The following is a 23,053-nucleotide window of genomic DNA, read 5'->3' as shown; positions in this document are numbered from 1 at the left end:
ATTATTCCGCGTGCGATGTGCATAATTTATGAAAGCATGAAGTATCAAATTGTGTTACAAGTTGATTAATGCATGTTTGTTTTGGATTTTCATTGCGGTGAAAATAATATGTGACACCCTTTTTATTGTATGCATGTTAATACTCTGTGAATATTTTTTATATTTGGGGTTTAGAAAAGAGGTGTTACGTTAGTGGTATCAGAGCATGGATGACTAGTTGGTCAAGGTCATTAATGTCTTTTATTCCCGTTGTATTAGATTTGTGTATCTGACACGATCAATATTGTTTTGTCTATTTTGGTTGTTGGTTGTCTTAGGACGATGGTTGTTGGAAGGAACGGTGATGCCATTGTTGATGCATTGAGGATGTTGGCTGGATCTCTTGGTCAGATTCCTCAAGTGAATTCCGGTAATCAGAATGGTGATGATGATGAGTTTTGTGCTTAGGGGAAATTCCAGAGGAACAATCCGCCTATCTTTGAGGGTGAACATGAACCTAATAAGGCACAAGCTTGGTTGAAGGCAATTGAGAAGATCTTTCGGATTATGAATTGTATTGATTTGCTGAGAGTGCAATTTGGTACTGACATGCTCATAAGGAAGCTAAGGATTAGTGGGGTAACACTTCTTAGAGGTTTGGAGAAGAGGGTATTCATATTACCTAGGATCTTTTCCGTGATGCATTCTTGGAGAACTATTTTCCGGAAGATTTTCATGGGAAGAAAGAGGTGGAATTTCATGAGTTGAAGCAAGGGAATGGAATTGTGGCAGAGTATGCTGAAAAATTCCAAGAGTTGATCAAGTATTGTCCTCATTACAATACTATGAATGCAAAGATGTCAAAGTGTTTGAAGTTTGTGAACGGTTTGAGGCATGACATTAAGAAGGCTATTCGTTACCAACAGATTACTCGCTTTGAGGAATTGGTTAACAAGAGACGCATTTATGCCGAGGATAGTAGAGAGAGTGCTTCTCACTACAAGGTTTTGAATGATGGAAAAGGAAAAGGTCAATATCGTGGAAAACCATACGATGATAAGAAGAAGAAATATGGTTATGACCGAAAGCCAAATGAGGGAGGAACTAGCGCTCCGGTTAAGGGCTTCAAGTGTGGTGTCGAAGGACATCGTGCTAATGAATGTAACAAGAATTCTGGAAAGTGTTTCGAGTGTGACAAGCCGGGTCACAAAGCTGTGGATTGTAGGAGTGATTCAGGTGTGACTTGCTACAATTGTGGTGAGCAAGGGCACATTAGTATCAGGTTTGACAAACCAAATAAGGAGCAAGCGAAAGGAAAAGTGTTTTCATTGTCTGATGTTGATACCACTGTTGATGATAGGCTAATCTAAGGTATGTGCTTTATTAATGGTACACCTTTGATTGCTATTATTGATACTGGTGCAACGCATTCTTTCATTTCTTTGGATTGTGCTAGGAGATTGAATCTTGTGTTGCCTGATATAGAAGTATGGTTATTGATACACCTGTTATGGGTTATGTGTCTACTTCTTTTGTGTGTTTGAATTGTCCGTTGAGTATCTTTGGTAGAGATTTTGGAATTGAATTAGTTTGTCTTCCGTTAGAGCAACTTGATGTAATTTTGGGTATGAACTGGTTGGATTTTAATCGTGTGTATATCAACTATTTTGATAAGACGATTATCTTTCCTGAAACTGGTGCCAAAGAAGACGTGTTTTTGTCTGCTAAGCAAGTTGATGAATTTGTGCAAGATAGTGCAGAGTTGTTTATTTTGTTGGCAACTTTAGATGTTCATGAGAAGAGAACAATTGAAGAATTTCCAATAGTTTGTGATTTTGCCGAGGTATTTCCTGAAGATGTAAGTGATTTACCGTCGGAACATGAAGTTGAGTTTTCGATTGATTTAGTTCCTAGAACTAGTCTTGTATCGATGGCTCCATATCGGATGTCAGCTTTTGAGTTGGAAGAGTTAAAGAGTCAATTTGAGGATTTTCTTGAGAAGAAGATTATTCGCCCTAGTGTGTCTCCATTGGGAGCGCCTGTTTTGTTGGTTAAGAAGAAGGAATGATCTATGAGACTTTGTGTTGATTATAGACAACTAAACAAGGTGACGATTAAGAACAAGTATCCACTTCCGAGAATTGATGATTTGATGGATCAATTGGTGGGTGCTCGTGTATTCAATAAGATTGATTTGAGATCTAGATATCATCAGATTCGTGTGAAGGCGGAGGATGTTCAAAAAAACTACTTTTAGAACGAGGTATGGACATTATGAGTATTCAATTATATCTTTTGGTGTGACTAATGCACCTGGTGTATTCATGGAGTATATGAATAGAATTTTTTATGATTATCTTGATAAGTTTGTGGTTGTGTTCATCGATGATATTTTGATCTATTCTAAGAGTGAGGATGATCATGCTGAGTATTTGAGAAGTGTTTTTTCCGTATTGAAAGAGAAGAAATTGTTTGCTAAGATTTCTAAATGTGAGTTTTGGTTGAAGGAAGTGAGTTTCCTTGATCATGTGATTTCGAGCGGAGGTATTTCTGTTGATATGTCAAAGATTGAGGTTGTATCTCGATGGGAAGCCCCTAAGTCTGTTTCTGAGATTAGAAGTTTTCTTGGTTTGGCTGGTTATTACAGGAAGTTTATTGAGGGATTTTCTAAGTTATCTTTGCCATTGACGCAATTGACTAGGAAAGGTCAAGCTTTTATTTGGACTTCGAAATGTGAAGCTAATTTTCAAGATCTTAAGAAAAGGTTGACTACGACTCCTATTTTGATTTTGCCGAATCCGTTGGAACCGTTTGTTGTGTATTGTGATGCTTTTTTAATGGGTTTGGGAGGTGTTTTGATACAAAAAGGACAAGTGGTAGCTTATTCTTCTAGGCAACTTAAAGTTCATAAGAGGAACTATCTGACGCATGATTTAGAGTTGGCCGTTGTTGTGTTTGTTTTGAAACTTTGGAGGCATTATTTGTTTGGATCAAGATTCGACGTGTATACTGATCACAAGAGTTTGAAGTATTTGTTTGATCAGAAAGAGTTGAATATGAGGCAAAGTAGATGGTTGGAATTCTTGAAATAATATGATTTTGGTTTGAACTACCATCCTGAAAAAGCGAATGTTTTAGCCGATGCATTGAGTAGGAAATTATTGTATATGTCAATGTTGATAATGCGAGAGATGGAATTGTTGGAACTATTTTGAGATTTGAGTTTGGTTTGTGAAGCGACGACTTTGTGTGTTAAGCTTGGTATGTTGAAGCTTACTTATGGTATTCTTGATGAGATTAGAGAAGGCCAGAAATCGGATTTGAAATTGGTTGACATAATGACATTGATTAATCAAGGAAAAGGTGGTGATTTTTGGATCGATGAGAATGGTGTCATGAGATGTCGTAATCGAGTTTTTATTCCTGATATTATGGATTTAAGAAGAAGGATTCTTGAAGAAGGACATAAAAGTGGCTTGAGTATTCATCCTGGTGCTACTAAGATGTATCAAATTTTGAGGAAATTATTTTGGTGGCAAGGTATGAAGAAAGATATAGCCGATTTTTTTATTCATGTTTGACTTGTCAGGAGTCAAAGATTGAACATTAAAAGTCGTCTGGTTTTATGCAACCGTTGTCTATTCCTGAATGGAAGTGGGATAAAATTTCTATGGATTTTGTTTCGGGTTTGCCGAGAACTTTGAGTAATTGTGAAGCAATTTGGGTCATTGTGGATAGATTTGCAAAATCTGCTCATTTTATTCTGATGAGAATGGATTATTCGATGGAGAGACTTGTGAAGCTATACATCGAGAGGATTGTTTGTTTGCATGGTATTTCGTCGAGTATTATTTCGAATAGAGATCGAGGACGAAAATCTTTTAAGTGAGGGAGAGTTGTAACATCCCAATTTTATTAGCTATTCTATTTATTAGTTAATTTGGTGTTTTTATTAATTATTTATTTTAACTAATTATTATTTGGTATAATGATTATTTGAAATAATTAAGTATATGTGTATTTATGTTATTTAAGTTAATTGAGTTATTAGGGAGATATAATTGATAGGGCCTAAGTGGTAGAAATATGACACTAGGTGGAATTATGGGTTAAGCCCAATTAGAGAGAAAATGTAGTAAGAGAGTTTGGTCATTTTCATAACATAACATTTGTAAGAATAATAGAAGAGAAAAGAGAAGAGGAGAGGATTTTGGTAGAAACTTGAAGATAGAAGGAGATTAACTTGAGGTAAGGGGGTGAATCCCATTATCTTGAGCTTATATGTATGCAATGTGTGATAGTATACTAGTTAATCATCTCTCAATTTCATAAATTTGTTAAATGTTAAGGTTTATGTGAAATCAATGTGATTTTATATAACAAATTTATTTATTGCGACAAAAATTTCGTCGCAAAACCCGTCGCAAACATGAACATCATATAATAGCCTAGAATTTGTAGCTAATCCGTAGCTAATTTGTAACTAATACCTAGCTAATTCAAAGACATCATTTTTATGACCTAGAAATTGTTTTTTTCATGATTTTTTACAATAAATTTTATCACATTATAAGGATATCTCTCACAAAACCTTAATTTTTTTACTTGAGATGAATTAAATATGAATTTTTTACGAGTCGATTTTCTTTTAAACGGAAACAAGAAAAATATTAGCATATGATTGATTTTAGGCTATGATTTTTCAGGGAGTTATATCATAACATATTTAAAATATCTGCAAATTTTCTTGGTATTTCAAATAAGTCTCAATTTATTTTGATTTTTTTATCAAAACACATATAAATGTTTTTTTCAAGTGACGAAATGAGAAATTTAACTCTATTGATTGTAAAATGACTGACATGTTTTACTTTTTTTTCATATTAATGTGTCAAATTATAAGGGTCTCTCCCACAATTTTTTTTTTGCATGAGGTTAATTAAATAAGAATTTTTTAATCGGTGGTATTCCACGAAACGGAAACAATGTAATATTAGAATATGACTGATTTTTTAGTTAATATTTTGCAAGAAATTAGATGATAACGCATAAAAATTATCTCCAAAGTTTCATGACATGTAGCATAAGTCTCTATTTATTTTGAATTTCTGATTGAAACACATATATGCGTGTTGATAAAAAATTTAAAATAAATTGAGACCTATTCGAAGTGCCATGAAAATTTGCAGATATTTTATATATGTTATGATATAACTATCTGAAAAATAATAGCTTAAAATTAATCATATGCTAATGTTTTCCTTATTTCCGTTTTAAAGAAAACCGACTCGTAAAACGTTCATATTTAAATCATCTCAAGTAAAAAAAAATAAGTTTTTGTGAGAGATATCCTTATAATGTGATAAAATTTTCTGTAAAAAATCATGAAAAAAAACAAATTCTAGGTCATAAAAATTATTTCTTTGAATTAACTAGGAATTAGTTATAAATTAGCTACAAATTAGCTATGGATTAGATACAAATTCTGGGTTATTATATGATGTTCATGTTTGCGACGAATTTTCGGCCGCTTTAAATAAAATTTATATAAAATGGAACCAAATGCCACGTGGCATCCATGTCATCGTCTTTGCCACGTTGGCAGTGTCACATCAGCTTTGTTAACGAACGTTAGCAGGAAGGACTAAAAGTGTGAATGAAAAGTTTTAGAGGGACTATTCTGTGAAGGAAATTTTTAAAGGGACTAAAAACGAAATCTGAAATATTTAGAGGGACTAAAAAGTTCATTGGCCCTATATATATATATATATATATATATATATATATATATATATATATATATATATATATATATATATATATATATATATATATATATATTAAAATAAATTAAATACATATATACATACAGGGCCGGATGCAGACAATATATATTAATGTGACTAAACATAAAAGAAAGTACGAACTAAATTATATTAAAAATGAATAATAATAATAATAATATTTAATGCAATACATTACAACAAAAATCGTCTGTCATTCATTTCTTAAAAATGAGCTAAAATAAGGAGAAAAGAATGAGGGAAATTTGAAATACCCACTTTAATTTTCGATCACCCACAAAAAAATGCAACCAAGCCAAGTGAATAAATTTGAGGAAAAAATAAGAGATTTTTGGATTAGAAAGTATGAGAACAAGAGACAAATATGAGAGATGGTGGGGTCTGAGAAGAAGAGAAAAAGAAGTTATGGTGTGAGAGAGAGAGAAAGAAAAATGAGAAGAGATATTAAAAGAGGATGATTTCTCAATAGACCCCATAGGTCTCTCACGCACCACTGAATTGCCAAAAATGTCCTCGTGCTTCCGTAGATGTATCTCTAGAAGCACCTTTTTTTTGTTTAACGTTGTTTTGTTTTGTAGATACACATACAAAATCTTCTGTAGATGCATCTACGGAAGCCTTAAAACATATACAAAAAGCGTGAAATTTTCCCAATTAATAAAGTTCATTGCATATACGGAAGCGTTGGATTTTTCCAATTAATTAGGAAAATCCCAAATTAAGTTACAAATTAATTGGGATAATCAATCTTCCGCAGATGTATCTACGAAAGGGGTTGAAAAGAGAGTGTTAATGCTTCCCTAGATGCATCTACGGAAAAAACCAAATTTTTTTTAAAAAAAAATGCTTTCGGAGATGCATCTACGATAGCTAAGAGCATTTTTAAAATTTCACGCAGTATATGAGAGTCATGGGGTGCATTGAGAAATCGTCTTAAAAGAAAGAGAAAATTAACTTACTGTTACAGGAGTAAAAAAAATTCTAAAAAACTCACTAAAGGTGAATTAATAATATATCTTTCCTGATTTGTTAATTTCAATTTGAATTGCATATTGTTTTATTTTCTGTTTTAATGTTTGATTTCCATAGGGTGTTCTTGCGAAAGATGAGTTTGAAAAAAGTGTGTTGGGTGAAGTTATTTCCCCGAGTGAAATTGGGGTAACTTTTGATAACATAGGGCTTGGAAAGCGTCAAATCAAGCTAAAGGAACTTGTCATGCTTCCCCTCCAAAGACCCGACTTGTTTTACAATGGACAGCTGACAAAGCTAGCTTTGTGTTATTTGAAATCAAGGATTCAGTTTTTAATCAACACTCACTAATCCTAGTTGCGCACTGTTTTTTTTTTAATCTAGTATTCAATCTTTAATAAGCACTCACTAATCTTAGCCGCACATTTTTTTTTCTAAATCTAGTATTCAATCTTTAATAAACACTCACTAATTTTTGTCGTGCATTGTTTTATTTGAAATCTAGTATTCAGTCTTTAATTAACACTCATGGTAAATATCGTAAATGCAGTCGTGCAAGGGTATCTTGCTTTTTGGTCCTCCTAGTACAGGAAAAACAATGTTAGCCAAGACGATGGCAACCGAACCAGGGGAAAATTTCATAAATATTTCATTATCAAAAGTTACTTCCAAGGTAGCAATAAATTGGATTAGTAACTTTTTGTTATATTATCCATGTTTAGTGACAAAATTCTTTTTTAATGCAGTATCACGAGGATACTGAAAAGTATGTTGAAGCTGTGTTTTCTGTGGCTAACAAAATTGCCCCTAGTATTATTTTTATTGACGAGTTAAAGATATTGTAATTTTTACTTTATGGAAATTTCTATGCTACAGATTATCATGAACATTTGCTAATTAATGTTATACATTCTAAAGGTCGACCGCATGTTAGGCAAGAGGGTAACTGATTCCAATAATTCTATGTATAATGGGGTGAAGACAAAAAATTTAGCACAATGGGATAGTCTCAGTACAAAAGAGGAAAATAGTGTTCTTGTTTTGGCAGCTACCAATGGCCCGTTTGATTTTGACGAGGCGGTTGTTAGGAGACTTCCTCGAAGGTATATGTTGAATTTACTCGATGCCGCAAACTGTGAGAAAATTCTGAAAGTTATATTGGGGAAAGAACAATTGGCATCAGATGTGAATTTAACAGAATTGACTAATAGGACAGAGAGTTATTATGAGAATGATCTTAAGGTAATATTTTCCTTTTTGATTATTGGTTGAAATTATTGTCTTTCCTTGTGCGCAAGAATGAATGTTATATGTTTAAGTATTTTATTGCAGTATTTGTGCATGGAAGCTGCTCATATCCATATAAGAGAGATATTGGAGAAAGAGAAACAAGTTAGTTCAATTTTAATTAAATAAATAAATACACGTTTATATTTTATACTCTAAAGTAATATCTGTCAAAATTTTGCCTCTCAGTTGAAAGTATCATATAGTAGTGCAGATATTCGTCCTTTAAAGATGAATGATTTTTCGCTTTCAGGAAAAGAGGTATACAATTATCTAATTTTTATATGAATCGAACAGTTGAATTTGAAATTTAGTTATCTGATTTAGTAATCTTATATTCAACCATTCCATTCATATAAAAATTAGATAATTTTACACCTCTTTGGTGAAAGGAAAAAAGCATCCATCTTTAAATGACGGATATCTGCACTACTACATGATACTTTCCACTGAGATGCAAAATTTTGACATATATTGCTTCAGAGTATAAAATATAAACTTGTATTTATCTATATAATTAAAATTAAACTAAATTGTTTCTCTTTCTCAAATAACTCCCTTATACGGATATGAGCAGCTTCCATGCACAGATTTTGCAACAAAATACTAAACATATAACATTCATTCTAGCACACAAAGAAAGACAATAATTTCAACCAATAATCAACAAAGAAAATATCACCTTAATGTCATTCCCAGAATAACTCTGTCCTATTAACCAATTCTATCAAATTCACATCTGATACCAATTGTTCTTTCCCAATATAACTTTCAGAATTTTCTCACAGTTTGCGGGATCGGATAAATTCAACATATACCTTCGAGGAAGTCTCCTAACAACTGCCTCGTCAAGATCAAACGGACGATTGGTAGCTGCCAAAACAAGACACGATTTTCCTCTCTAATACTTAGACCGTCCCATAATGCTAAAAATTATTATGTTTTCATCCTATTATACATATATTATTGGAATTAGTTACTCTTTTGCCTAACATGTTGTCGACCTTTGAATGTATAACATTAACATTAATTAGCAAATATTCATGATAATCTCTAGCATATACATTTCCATAATGTAAAAATAACATTATCTTTACCTCGTCAATAAAAATAATACTAGGGGCAATTTTGGTAGCCACAAAAAACACGGCTTCCACGTACTTTTCAGTATCTCCGTGATACTGCATTAAAAAAGAGTTTTGTCACAAAAGAGAGTTTTGTCACTAAACACGGATAATATAACAAAACGTTACTCATCAAATTTATTGCTACCTTGGAAGTAACTTTTGATAATGAAATATTTATAAAATTTGTCTCCGATTCGGTTTCCATAGCCTTTACTAACATTGTTTTTCCTATACCAGTAGGACCAAAAAGCAAGATACCCTTGCACGGGCATTACGATATTTACCATGAGTGTTAATTAAAGACTGAATAATAGGTTTCAAATAAAACAATGTGCGGCAAAGATTAGTGAGTGTTTATTAAAGATTGAATACTAGATTTCAAAAATACAATGTGCGGCTAGGATTAGTGAGTTCTTATTAAAGATTGAATACTCGATTTCAAAAAAAATAATGCGCAGCTAGGATTAGTGAGTGTTGATTAAAGACTGAATACTAGATTTCAAATCATACAAAGCTACACCTTTGTTAGTTGTCCATTGCAAAACAAGTCGGGTCTTTGGAAGGGAAGCATGACAAGTTCCTTTAGTTTGTTCTTGACGCTTTCCAAAGCCCCTATGTCATCAAAAGTTACCCCAATTTCAAACTCATATTTCTCAAGAACACCCTATGGAAATCAAACATAAAAACAGAAAATAAAACAATATGCAATTCAAATTGAAATTAACAAATCAAAAAAGATATATTATTAATTCACCTCTAGTGAGATTTTTAGATTTTTTTTGTACTCCTGCAACAGTTCGGAGAATATCATAGCCTTCCATAATACTACATGAATTAAATTTACAATTTTTTTTTTGTTAATTTCATTTTATTTGACCAAAGTATGTAGTTGAAGGCAATAAATTAATAGAATTAACCTTTTGGCATATACTTGTAATCTTTCGTTTTTGACAGTAACATGGATAAACTTAAAGCCCACCCCAGAGATTTGCTTTACATCTGATAGAATTATGATATAACCTCAATGTTGGCACAAGTAATGGGATGATTAAATTGTTTAAACATCAATAACTTACCCTCAATTGGTACTACTTCATTGATGCAAACAGCCTCATAGTCTGGGTCTGGGCAAACCATGTTATTTTGGTTGATAACCTATCTCAGTTTTAAGAAAAAAATCTAATTAATGGACTTAAATATAAATAATCAACCAATCTATTCATATTTAACAATAATATTTTAAGGATTATAAAATAAATTAGAATATGATAAGGAGATTACTATGGGGTTAAATTTATCTTTGGAAGTGGACACAATTATCTTAAACTTTTAGGACTCTAAATTTTGAGGGCCTTTAGAGTTAGGCCCCAACATTCAAAAGTAGGTTGGAATTATAAAATAAATTAGAATATGATTGGAAGAATATTAAGGGGTTAAATTCATCTTTGGAAGTTGACACAGTCCCATAAATTAACATCTCAATAAGAAGACACCAAATAAGAGTAGGATACGTTTGGTTGTGGAAGTCACCATTTAGAATTTCTGTTATGAATTGTAATAGCTAGAGATGAGACTATTTTATCTTTGGGGAGCTTCTAGCTCTATAATTCTAATTTGAATTGCATATCCATTTTATCTTTAGATTACTGTGCTCAATGACAACCCATCTTAAATGGATAATTTCCTTCCACAAAAAGTGTTTAGTTATCTATAAAAACAGTTCTAAACCCTATTAATTAGGAAGACAGTGTAAGAAAATACATGCTTAAGCAACAAGCAAGGGAAGTATTATTGAGACAGGACCCAAAAGCATGTTTAATATAATAGAAAGCACGGGACAAACTAACCGATATGATCTTGTCAATATTGGATCGAACATTTTTATTTTGTATAAATTTCTCTAAATCGCGTCTCCAAATTGACGCAGCTGCACGACCCTGCAAATGTTTTTTTTAATAATCAACGGCACTGAATATACAAACTTACATAGAAAAAGAACAAATTAAATAAATTCTGTTAGTCTAATACCAATGGAAGCATAATTTCCCATTTATTGGAGAAAATAACACTGATTTCCTCCAAAAGTTCGGTTTGGAAGTCAGGCTGTGAACTCGGTTGAACCGGAACCTCATTTAAGCTTACTTTTGTGTCCTTGAAACCAACTTGGATTTCCTGCTGCTGGCGAGACTCCTTAAATTGAAATAGATGAGAAACTTTAATATACAATAAATTAAATTAAAATTGTCTTAAACTGAAAACAAAAACAATTTAAAAAATTACCTTTTCCTGTTCTGGTTTTGTGCATGATGCAACTACAACCAAATTCTTTGGCAAATTGTCGACTGTACTTTTGAATACTCGATTCTCTCCAATGCTGTTGAAGCTTGTGAAAAGCACAATAAGGGGACCATTTTCACATTCTTCATATGCAAACTACAGAACAAAGTATAAGAGGTAAAAAAATGAAGAGTATGTTATCTTCTATATGAAACAAGAGAGTGGAGAGAGAATGTTAGTAATGACAAAATCGTTACCTTAAATACTTCATTGACTAAGGCTATGTTTGGGAGTTTGGAGGGGAGGGGAGGAGAAGGCTTCCAAAAACAATATTTTAAAAAAATGTAGGAAAATATTTGATATTTTTTGAAAAAATGAATTTGTTTAGAATGATAAAAGACCTATTATCATTACTAAATTTTTAATTTTCAAAATAGTATAACAACCTAAAAGATATATCGAAAATTTATGTAAGCCCTTCAAAACCCTCCAAAACCCTCCTTCAATATAATTTTTGAGTTCCCCCATTTTATGGGATTTTTGGTGTTATGAATAAACTCAAACCCTCCAAAATCGTCCTACCCAAAATCTATTTATCCTTTTCACCCAATTCCTCCTATTTTCTAAAGCCCTCCCCTCCCTTCCCCTCCAAACTCCCAAACATAGCCTAAGTTTTTGTTGAAGTTTTTCTCTGGTTGTTCAGATATATCTAATATCAACGCTGCACCATAATCATTATTCATTTTATCAAACTATGATTTAATATAATTTCATTGTAATATAAATTTACACACAATTTAAAAAAGTTACCGGAACAAAAATATGTCGTAACCAGTTTCACAAAGACCTCCTAGGTCATTGCCAACTTCACATTTTGTGTCAAATCGGATTCCTACTAGGTCAGTTTTATTATCCTCAAAAGGAAGCATCACTGTTCCCATAGAGCCAGCCTTAAGATTCACGCTGTGAAAGATGGAGATAACAAATAAGTTAGTTGACAATTAGATCACATAGAGCCAGCCTTAAGATCCACTATTGTTAAAACAGTTTTCATTTTCTATTATTGATTAGTTAGTTAGTTGGCAAGTTAGATCATATGCAACATGTATATAAGCTACTTGATCTCTTTGTAATGGTTAGAACCTGTGAGCAATAAAATAGATGCATGACTATGCTTTCTCCTTCTCTAAGCTTTCTAAGCAACACTAGTAGAAGATCCGTGCGTCCGTACGGGTAAATTCATTCATATCTTAAGTCATCAGATAAAGCTTGGTTGTTGTTGATATAAAATTGTTATTATAAAATCACTAATAACTACAAATATTTAATAACTACAAATATGTCTTTATAAATATTTTTCAAATTACGTCATTTTAGTGAATAGACCAAAATACTCTAACAATTTCATTTCATTTCACCTAAAAAATGAAATTGTTAGAGTATAAGATAATAATGGAATGAAATGTATTGAGGATGAGACCAGAATCCTAATGCATTATTTGATTTGTTCTAAAATCAAAATCACTATTCTCTATAAACTTCTCATTTTTTCAACCTCTTTGAGAAGAAGTTTTTTAATGCATCAAAATGTACAATACATTCAAAAGAAGCTACCAACATAATTCCAATTTTAGAAAACAAATTTATGTCCTATAATGAAGTTGTTGGAAGTGTCTTGGTCTATTCACAACCGATGTTTTAAAACCTGAATCAAAATCAGTATAGACAGTCTTTTTAGATTTAAAACCGCATAGGAAATAACTATGTGAATCTCACAGCAGTAAAAATCACCAATAGAAATACAATAGAAAGAAAAAGGACAAAAATAACAATGTGACTCAAAGGAAATTTAAGAATAAACTGCCAAATTAGTCCATTTGACTCATAGTATATATTTAGTGCAGTATTCAGGTAATAGTGAAATCTAAGACCATATAAGAAGCATAAGTTAAAAACTGATAATGAGGTAATGACTTTACACATAATCATTTTGGTAGAGATGTGACTAAAAATATGTAGATTTAGATTTAGTAGTTTAATTTCAATTGCCATTATGATAGAAACCCAAGAAATTGATATAGTAAATGGGATAGTTTTTGATTGAATTGAAGAAATGGAAAAAGAAATACAATTGTAACCACCAGAGCAAACTGCTCCTACCAGAGTAATAACTCCTAATTGAAATAAAACACTTCTCTGCCCTCCCAATACCACAACTCACGTGCATATATATACCACTCCCTAAGTAACTACTTGTCCCCACTAACCTTTCCCCTAGACCTAACTTCCCAATTAGTGGGCCTACATGGACCCAGCCCAACATCAATATTATGGATCCTATCACTACCCTCTCCTACAAAATGAGCCTTGTCCTCAAGGCTATCATAAGGGCAATGATCCAGCAACTGATTTTCATTTCCCCAGTTGATAATTTCCTTGCTTCCCTCCCACCTTGTGACTTTTCTTGGCTGCACAATACTCATGGTAGCTATGTTAAGTTGTGGCTGCATAATAAGGCTTTCCTCCAGTTTTTTTCCTGCATATTCTTTTGTCTGCATACTGTTGTACAGAGGGTTGATAATAGCCTTGCTCATTTGCATCTCCCTTTCAAGTTGCTTATTTATAAATTTAGTTTCCTGCAATTTCTTTACTTCATTTTTCCAAGAAAAGCTAATGGCTCTTTCTTTCCAATCAAAGTTCACCTTACCTAATCCTTGCAGCCAATTCACTCCCAAAACAATATCAATGTCTTCTAATTCTAGGACATAAGCTTCCACCCTAGTAGAAAACTTCTCAAACTGAATTTCTATTCCTTCACTTTTTCCCACAGCAGTAGTACGATTACCATTCCCCAATTTAACACATGCTCCCTTACTTTTATCTACATATAGTTGTAACAATGTTGTCATTTGAGGAGAGATGAAATTATGACTAGCTCCGGTATCAATCATAACCGTCACAACCACCCATTTCACCATTCCGACAAGTTGTAGTGGAGCAGAAAAAGGAACTTGAACTCTACCTCCCCGTTTGGGATTGCACACTGCCATCATCTTACAGTCCACTGTTGCTTCCACTTCTCCTTCTTGCAGTTCGATTGCCATAACTTCACCGTTGTCGTTGACAGCTTCATCATCACCCATGATCACCAACCTTAATTGTTTTTCTGCACATTGATGGAGAGGAGTATAGCGCTCTCCACAACGAAAACAAAGTCCTCTTGCCTTGCGATCCATTAATTCAGAATATGGTAGATGCTTGACACCTCTGTTCCGATCACCATGGTTGTCTCGTCGTGTACCCTCTCTGCTCGTTCGAATTGCAGAATTTTGATTAAGATTCAAATTGGATTGACCCGTTTGCAATTGGGTTCTCAGCAATGGATCATATCCGGATTTATCTTTTGTAAGGCATGCGTCATCATTTGACCCCTGTTGAGTTTTAAACCTAAGCCCATTATCCATTTCTCTTCCTGCTTTCGCAAAACGACCTTTGCTGTTTCGAGGCAGTAACTTCCCACGTAATTCATCTTCCACATCACGCGCTAATTTCATCGCCTGCAACCGTGAATGGGGATTGAAAGTTCTCACCTTCAATCGAAGCTCTGGTTTGAGTCCTCCGAGAAAATACCCCAAGTATTGCTCCTCCGGCAACCTTCTCACTTGAGAAGAAATGTACTCGAACGCACTGATGTAGTCCTCGACGCTTCCTTCTTGCTGCAAATACTTTAGTTCCTCAAATGGATTATCACTCTGTCTCCCTTCGTGCCTATCGATCAATGCTTGTTTCAGTTTCTCCCATGTCAGATTTTCCTCTGTTTCTCGCAAGAGATTGTACCAGTGGATTGTTGCTCCTTCCATGCTTATATTAGCCAATCGAACCTTCACTTCCTCCGCCGTTCCTTGTACATCGAAATACGTTTCTGCACGCGTTATCCATCCAACAGGATCCTCACCATCAAATGAAGGTAACTCCACCTTCTTCACCGCCATCCGATACTCCGACACATTTTCCCCCACAACAGATGATGGTTGTGGTTTTTCAGGCTCGCGTCGAATCTTCGCGAATTCTTCCACCAAAGTGAGACGAAAATCAGCAAGCGTTTGGTGAAACGTTTCCTCCAATGTCGACACTCTCGCGTCAAATTCTTCTTCCATTGACGCAACGCGATCCTCCAATTCATCCACTCTCTCAGACATTTTTGGTGGCATTAATCACAAATTCACTGGCTCCTCTCGATGAATCCGGTAGGTCGGACCAATGATAGAAACCCAAGAAATTGATATAGTAAATGGGATAGTTTTTGATTGAATTGAAGAAATGGAAAAAGAAATACAATTGTAACCACCAGAGCAAACTGCTCCTACCAGAGTAATAACTCCTAATTGAAATAAAACACTTCTCTGCCCTCCCAATACCACTACTCACGTGCATATATATACCACTCCCTAAGTAACTACTATCCCCACTAACCCTTCCCCTAGACCTAACTTCCCAATTAGTGGGCCTACATGGACCCAGCCCAACATCAATATTATGGATCCTATCACATTACATCTCTAAAATAATGCCAAAAGTGTAAATGTTTGAAATGGAACAAAGGAAAAAATATCATATGTAACTTTCATGATTCAAATGTTTTAGTTGGAGTTGTTTGGATGAGTTTCAGACATTTCATAACCTATAAAAAAGTAAAAAAGGAGTGAATAGTGATATGTTAGACTTCAAAATAGAAGTTGACAATGACTGCATTGTAAAAAAGAACTTATAGTTTCAACATAAATATGAAAAACCCAGAGGAAAAACTCCAATTGACCTTACTAATATATTTTTGATCCATGTTGTGTTACCACAGACAGCATCCGCATACTAAAAACATTGTCGAGACTTTTTATTACAGTAGAAGTTGATGTCAAAGAAACTTTTAGAATACCGAGACTCTGCAATATAGAAACAATCCTATCATTGTAATAATGAATGCAACATGAATAACAATTTTAAGAGTATTACACAGTGAACTTACCTCATTTAGACCAATTTTAACAACTCTTTCCTATACATCCAACGAGTAGAGATCTACTCCATTTCCTAAAAAGAATGGGAGGGTCCATTACTATAGTTTTATGTGTATATTACACGTATTTCTAAGATATGTGACAAATATTTATTATTTATTTAACTTTATGCACCAAAAATTATAATAATGGACCTCCATTTCTTTTTAGGAAATGGAGTGAATCTCTACTCACATCCAACAGAGGAACATTTAAACTATTTAGATATGAAATAGCATTGAAGGTTGACATTGGAGTCACAACCAAATCATTTTTAGCTCTTTATTCTTTACCCATATACATAAGATCATGAATAAGATAAACATAAAATTCTAGCCCTATATCAAAACAAGCTTGCAGTCGCAACTCTGCTGCAAAAATACAGTCAGTCATGTTAGTGTTAATGAAAATGCACCCTACCCACACACATCTGGAAATTCACTACGGAGGTCACTTTCATAAAGCACGCCACAAAACAAGTATTCGCTGCAATTACACACCATGCTCATCCAATGTTGAATAGATCAACCGACAACAAATGAACATTTGAGAATAAAAGCATATATTTTAATAAAATTCATAACATTAACATCATGCTACATCATTTGAATGCTGAATTCTAGTTAGTTTGAAACTCTAGTTACCTAGTTTAGGTAACATTGAGGTGATATGCATAGTCTAAGTGTGAGTAATTTTTTTTTTATATTATGGTTATATAGTCACATTGTAAAAATATTTTAGATTTTTATAATGTTTCAAATGTTTATAAATTTTTTTTAATTTCAGATAGAATTACCTGCGGACTTACCTGCGGATTTTAGTTTCCTGCGGATTTACCTGCGGAATTTTCCTGCGGATTTACCTGCTGAATATTTCCTGTGGATTTACCTGCGGAGTTACCTGCGGAACTTGCTGCCGAAAATATTACCCACGAAGGTTTTAGCTGGGGACCTAAAACCGCAGGAAAATCCGCAGGAAACGTGTTTTCTGCGGAAATTTAGCTAAATTCCGCAGGTAAATCCGCAGGAAATTTGAGTATTTCTAGTGATAATCTTAAATATCAACGAAATCAGATTTGAATTTTTAAGAAAACCTAAAGGCAAATTTATTGTTGTTATAAATCCAAGTTAATTTTTAATCAAACTCTAATTGATTAGAAATAGATTATTAACTCTATTTTTATTATAATTCTGTTATTAATAAATCTTTGTCTTCACACTAGAGTGTAGTTTAATTTTACTTGAATAACAAATTAGCTAATTAGTGTTATTGATGAAATCATGTCTTTAACCAAACCTAAGTTTCGAGTAAGCATTGAAAGAAGGTCTAGAAGTAAATTAGTGTTATTTACTTTTCATGAAATGGAGGTTATAAAATGTTGGGTTAATAAACTTTTTGGTCCCTCTAAATATGGCAGATTTCGTTTTTAGTCCCTCTAAAATTTTCCTTTAAGAAATCGTCCCTTCAAAATTTTTCGTCTAAACTATTGGTCCCTAACGTCAAATTTGCTAGAGATTAGCTACGACTTTAGCCACCGATTAACTACGAAATTTGACGTTAGGGACCAATAGTTCAGAAGAAAAATTTTGAAGGGACGATTTCTTGAAGGAAAGTTTTAGAGGGACTAAAAACGAAATTTGAAATATTTAAAGGGACGAAAAAGTTCATTAACCCTAAAATGTTAGATGAAAAGGTCAAGTTCTTTATTCATCAATGTAGCAACTAGTACTTAAACAAGAAAAAATGCAGGGTTACTTGTTGAACAAATTACTTTCTTAACTAACTGAATAACATGCCCTCTAAGAATTCTAACAGCTAACAAACTTATAACAGCTTATCAAGTAAACAACTTCTATTATTACACAACATAAAAATAAGATATAGTGTTGATGCAATTTATGTTATAAAAGAACCAAAATGAAACTGGAAGAAGTATTAATAAAAGGATTCTTTTGGAAAGTGACACCAAATTCGGTGCAAAACTTTGAACTTCAACAAAGTTCTCATCCAAATGAGCCCGAGTGGATGCAACCAAAACTTTTTTGGTGGTTTCACTGATAAAAAAAATATAATTAGTATTTTGTGATATCAAGAGAAAATTAAGTGCTAAATAAAATTCACAACCTCAAGAAATAAGGAAAAATTTTAAGGCTATGTTTGTGAGTTTGAAGATGAAAAAAGGTAAAGGCTTCTGAAAACGAATTTATAAAAAAATATAGATAAATATTTGATATTTTTTGAAAAAATGATTTTGTTTAAAATGATAAAAGAGTAATTATCATTACAAAATTTTTAATTTTCAAAATAGTATAACAACCTAAAAGATATTTAGAAATTTTACGTAAGTCCTCTAAAATCATCCTTCAATACAATTTTTGAGTTTATCATTTTATGAGGTTTTTGATGTTATGAATAAAATCAAAAGCCTCCTACCCAAAATCTTTTTATTTTTTTCACCAAATTCTTTCTATTTTCTAAAGCTCTCCCCTCTCCTCCAAACTCCCAAACATAACCTAAATATTTTTCAAGTTGTCGGGTAACCTTTCTGATAATGCTTGTTTTCTTTTTATAGCCTGTTCTGTTCTGATATAATTTTGGCAACATCCGACTTCACGTTTTGCTCGAATATCTAAATTACAAAGCAACAAAAATATCATAAAAAAACCATTTGTTATGAGTTTTACTTTTTTTTTTCTTTTGATTTGTTGCAAATTGGTTTGTTCCAAACAAATTGTTTGGTTGAACCTGATTTAAAAACATTTGTGAAAATTTTTAACAAAAATGTATTAACATTACATTTTTTTATTAAAAATAAGAGTAAAATGGAAGCATATACCCAACATATTTATTAAACTTTAACTCGTCACCACCCGAGTAGCACGGGTCTCCATCCACCCTCATAGTCCATTCCATTTACCTCAACAGTACCTTCTAGTACTTCAAGCGATGTCAACAGCTCATACGAATCCTCAATGAAATTAACATGAAATTAACGAGAGAGAAAAAAAAGAGAAAATACATATATTATCTCAATGGGTACTTCAATGGGCTTAAAGAGTAACTTAACATCACATATTTCTGTTTGAGAGCTATAGTCCCGAAAGCTCAATATGAGATTGCTGTAACGAATAAAAAATGAAGGAGGAGAAAAACACAAGAAAGGGGGGGTTTGAATTGTGTTCTTCAATATTTATTTCCCTTTCTTAAAATCTTTTTTTTCTTTTAGTATCTCATCTTTTGGATATGCTTTGATTGATGTTGCAGAAGATTGTTTGAAATAATAAGGCATAACCAATGAGATATACATTCATTTCACTTCTTTATTTCATCAGAACTTCTAACCTTGTTAAGTACAGTTCTGAAGATAATCTGCATGAATGTTCTGAGTTAAACTAAAGATTCAGAAAGTAAAAGACACATTCATTTTAATATGGTTCACCTTCTCAATAAGGCTACTTCCAGTCCACCCTCCTCAGGTGATTTTGCCTCTCTCCATAGAGGACTTAATCCACTATAACCAATCTTGATTACAATTGCACAAGCAACCTTCTTGTGACTGACCATCCGCATAATCTATCAGCGAGTGACTAACCCTAGATGATGAATCGTTCAGTGATCCCAGCAAGATATAATGATCATAAACCTAGAAACTCCTACACAAGCTGCCTGCAAGTGACTAACCCTAGACAATGAACAGTTCAGTGATCTTAGCAAGATATAACGTTCATTGACCTAGACACTGAAGGATAGAAAAACACTTAGAAAGGGGGGGTTTGAATAAGTGTAGCTTTAAAAACTTGACAGATAAAAATAAATTGCACAGTTATTTTTATCCTGGTTCGTTGTTAACTAAACTACTCCAGTCCACCCCCGCAGAGATGATTTACCTCAACTGAGGATTTAATCCACTAATCGCACGGATTACAATGGTTCTCCACTTAGTCAGCAACTAAGTCTTCCAGAGTCTTCTGATCACACACTGATCACTCCAGGAACAACTGCTTAGATACCCTCTAAGACTTTCTAGAGTATTCTGATCCACACGATCACTCTAGTTCCTTACAACTTAATGTAATCAATTCTAAGAGTATTACAATTGCTTCTTAAAAGCTATAATCACAAACTGTGATATTTCTCTTAACGTTTAAGCTTAATCTCACTAATATATTACAACAGCAATGTAGTGAGCTTTGATGAAGATGAAGATTCTGAGCTTTGAGTTGAACAGCGTTTCAGCAAGTCTTTTAGAATAATTTCGTTCAGAGTTTCGTTAACCTTGCTTCTCATCAGAACTTCATATTTATAGGCGTTGGAGAAGATGACCGTTGAGTGCATTTAATGCTTTGCGTGTTCCGTACAGCATCGCATTTAATGTTATACGCTTTTGTCAACTACCTCGAGCCTTGTTCACGCTGTGTCTACTGACATTGCCTTTAATAGCTTTTAACGTTCCTTTTGTCAGTCAGCGTAGCCTGCCACTTGTACTTCCTTCTGATCTGATGTTTGTGAATACAACGTTTGAATATCATCAGAGTCAAACAGCTTGGTGCATAGCATCTTCTGATCTTCTGACCTTGAAGTGCTTCTGTGCGTGATACCATCAGAACTTCAGTGCTTCTGATCTCATGTTCTTCTGATGCTTCCATAGACCCATGTTCTGATTCTGCTTCGACCATCTTCTGATGTCTTGCCAGACCATGTTCTGATGTTGCATGCTGAACCCTTTTGAGACAAAGCTTCTGAGCGCTGAATTATGCATACTCTTTATATATTTCCTGAAAAGGAAATTGCATTGGATTAGAGTACCATATTATCTTAAGCAAAATTCATATTATTGTTATCATCAAAACTAAGATAATTGATCAGAACAAATCTTGTTCTAACAATCTCCCCCTTTTTGATGATGACAAAAACATATATAAATGATATGAATTTGCGATCAGAAAGAGCAGACGGCAAAAGACAAATTACACAGCTATAGCATAAGCATATGAATATGTCTCCCCCTGAGATTAACAATCTCCCCCTGAGATAAATAATCTCCCCCTGAAATAAATACTCGAAGAACTTTAATAAAAGACTTCCCTGATTATTTCGGTAGAGACGATCACATAAGCTTCTGTCTTCAGAGAATTCATAGCTTCTGACTTCTGCTTCCATTGGACAGCTTCAGAACTAGAATTTCTTTAGATCCTTAGAACACTCACAGCTTCTGATTCCTGCTTCCATCTAGGACAGCTTCAGAACTTGAATTTCTTTTGATCTTCAGAACATTCACAGCTTCTGATTTCTGCTTCCATTTAGGACAGCTTCAGAACTTGAATTTCTTTGATCTTCAGAACATTCACAGCTTCTGATTTCTGCTTCCATTTAGGACAGCTTCAGAACTTGAGTTTTCTGGATCTTTAGAACATTCACAGCTTCTGATTTCTGCTTCCCTCGGATAGCTTCAGAGCTTTGAATTTCTACCAACATCACTTCATGCTAGATTTGTATCAGAACATTGTTGAATGTACCAGAGCATCATCAGAGCATCTCTACATCCTGAAATGTTACAGAACAAAAACTAAACGACAAAAGTCAGCATGAACGAGTCAGAACATAAAATGTATATTAGAACACATGATATGTATCAGAGCCATATAGGCTAAAATAATGTGTCAGAGCAAATAGAATTTTGTCAGAGCAAATAGACAAATATGGATCAAATTCTATTATCAGTGCTTCTGATTCATTCTTCTTTCTTGCTTCTGATTTCTGAAGCTTGACAGCACTCAGCTTGCTTCAGTTTCCATGAGCTTATTCTTTTTACAGAATAACACTTCTTATGGTTTTGCTTCTTGTGTTTGCTTTGAAGATTCTCTTCACTTCTTTATACCTGCAAAACACTTAAACCATATAGAACTTGCAGTTCTTGTTAGTAAATGTGTGGGAGCTTTACCCAGCAACTGATAGATTAATCAAATCATTTATCATTTATCTTCTCCCCCTTTTTGTCATAACATCAAAAAGAATATTTCAAAAGATTCAGATGAATAAAACGACAAATAAAAACACTGGAATGTAAAAACAAAGAAACTTTTCATTGATAATCAAAAAGAAAGATTACAAAAGAGGAATGCAGGAAAACAGATGCAACAAGGAAAGAAAACTACTAAGACCCTAGCTAAGACAAAATCTGTGCCAGCATGTCTTGAACCCTGTCATTAGTTGCAGTTTTCCTTGCCATGAAGGAGTGAAACTCAGCATTGACTGCTTCTTGGGCTTCCAGGCGAGGGGTCAGGGAGACTTGATTCTGATGCAGATCTTCCACAATCTTTATCAGAGACAACATTCTCAGCAGGTGAAAATGAAGAGATTTCGTTGGAATGGGTTGAGGGAGAGGAAAGGTTAGATGAGGAGGAAGTTGAGTCTTGAAAGTAAAAAGATGAGGAAGAAGATGGAGATGATGGAGGGCTTTCACCAGGGGGTTGAAACACACGTCTAGAATAGTTTCCAGATAACTTTGCTTCGAATGGATTCACCTTGAGAGGGTCATAGGTGATCTTTATCTTTT

General features: G+C 33.6%; 2 protein-coding genes across 2 annotated transcripts; both read left to right on the top strand.

The window, feature by feature from the left end:
* The first annotated feature begins 321 nt into the window (after nucleotides 1-321).
* LOC131662423 (uncharacterized) lies at nucleotides 322-1,349 on the top strand. The gene is made up of 3 exons (XM_058932229.1): nucleotides 322-399; nucleotides 448-648; nucleotides 693-1,349. Exons 1-3 carry the CDS (start codon nucleotides 322-324, stop codon nucleotides 1,347-1,349), a joined length of 936 nt encoding a protein of 311 aa, XP_058788212.1.
* Nucleotides 1,350-1,468: 119 nt separating this feature from the next.
* LOC131662349 (uncharacterized) lies at nucleotides 1,469-8,944 on the top strand. The gene is made up of 9 exons (XM_058932149.1): nucleotides 1,469-1,513; nucleotides 1,655-1,822; nucleotides 6,873-6,941; nucleotides 7,303-7,425; nucleotides 7,499-7,540; nucleotides 7,671-7,994; nucleotides 8,085-8,144; nucleotides 8,229-8,300; nucleotides 8,828-8,944. Exons 1-9 carry the CDS (start codon nucleotides 1,469-1,471, stop codon nucleotides 8,942-8,944), a joined length of 1,020 nt encoding a protein of 339 aa, XP_058788132.1.
* Nucleotides 8,945-23,053: the final 14,109 nt, after the last annotated feature.

This window comes from Vicia villosa, linkage group LG1, assembly GCF_029867415.1.
Source record: "Vicia villosa cultivar HV-30 ecotype Madison, WI linkage group LG1, Vvil1.0, whole genome shotgun sequence".
Taxonomy (NCBI): Eukaryota; Viridiplantae; Streptophyta; class Magnoliopsida; order Fabales; family Fabaceae; genus Vicia; species Vicia villosa.
The sequence above is the reverse complement of the archived record's forward strand: the minus strand, read 5'-3'. Positions and strand labels throughout refer to the sequence as shown.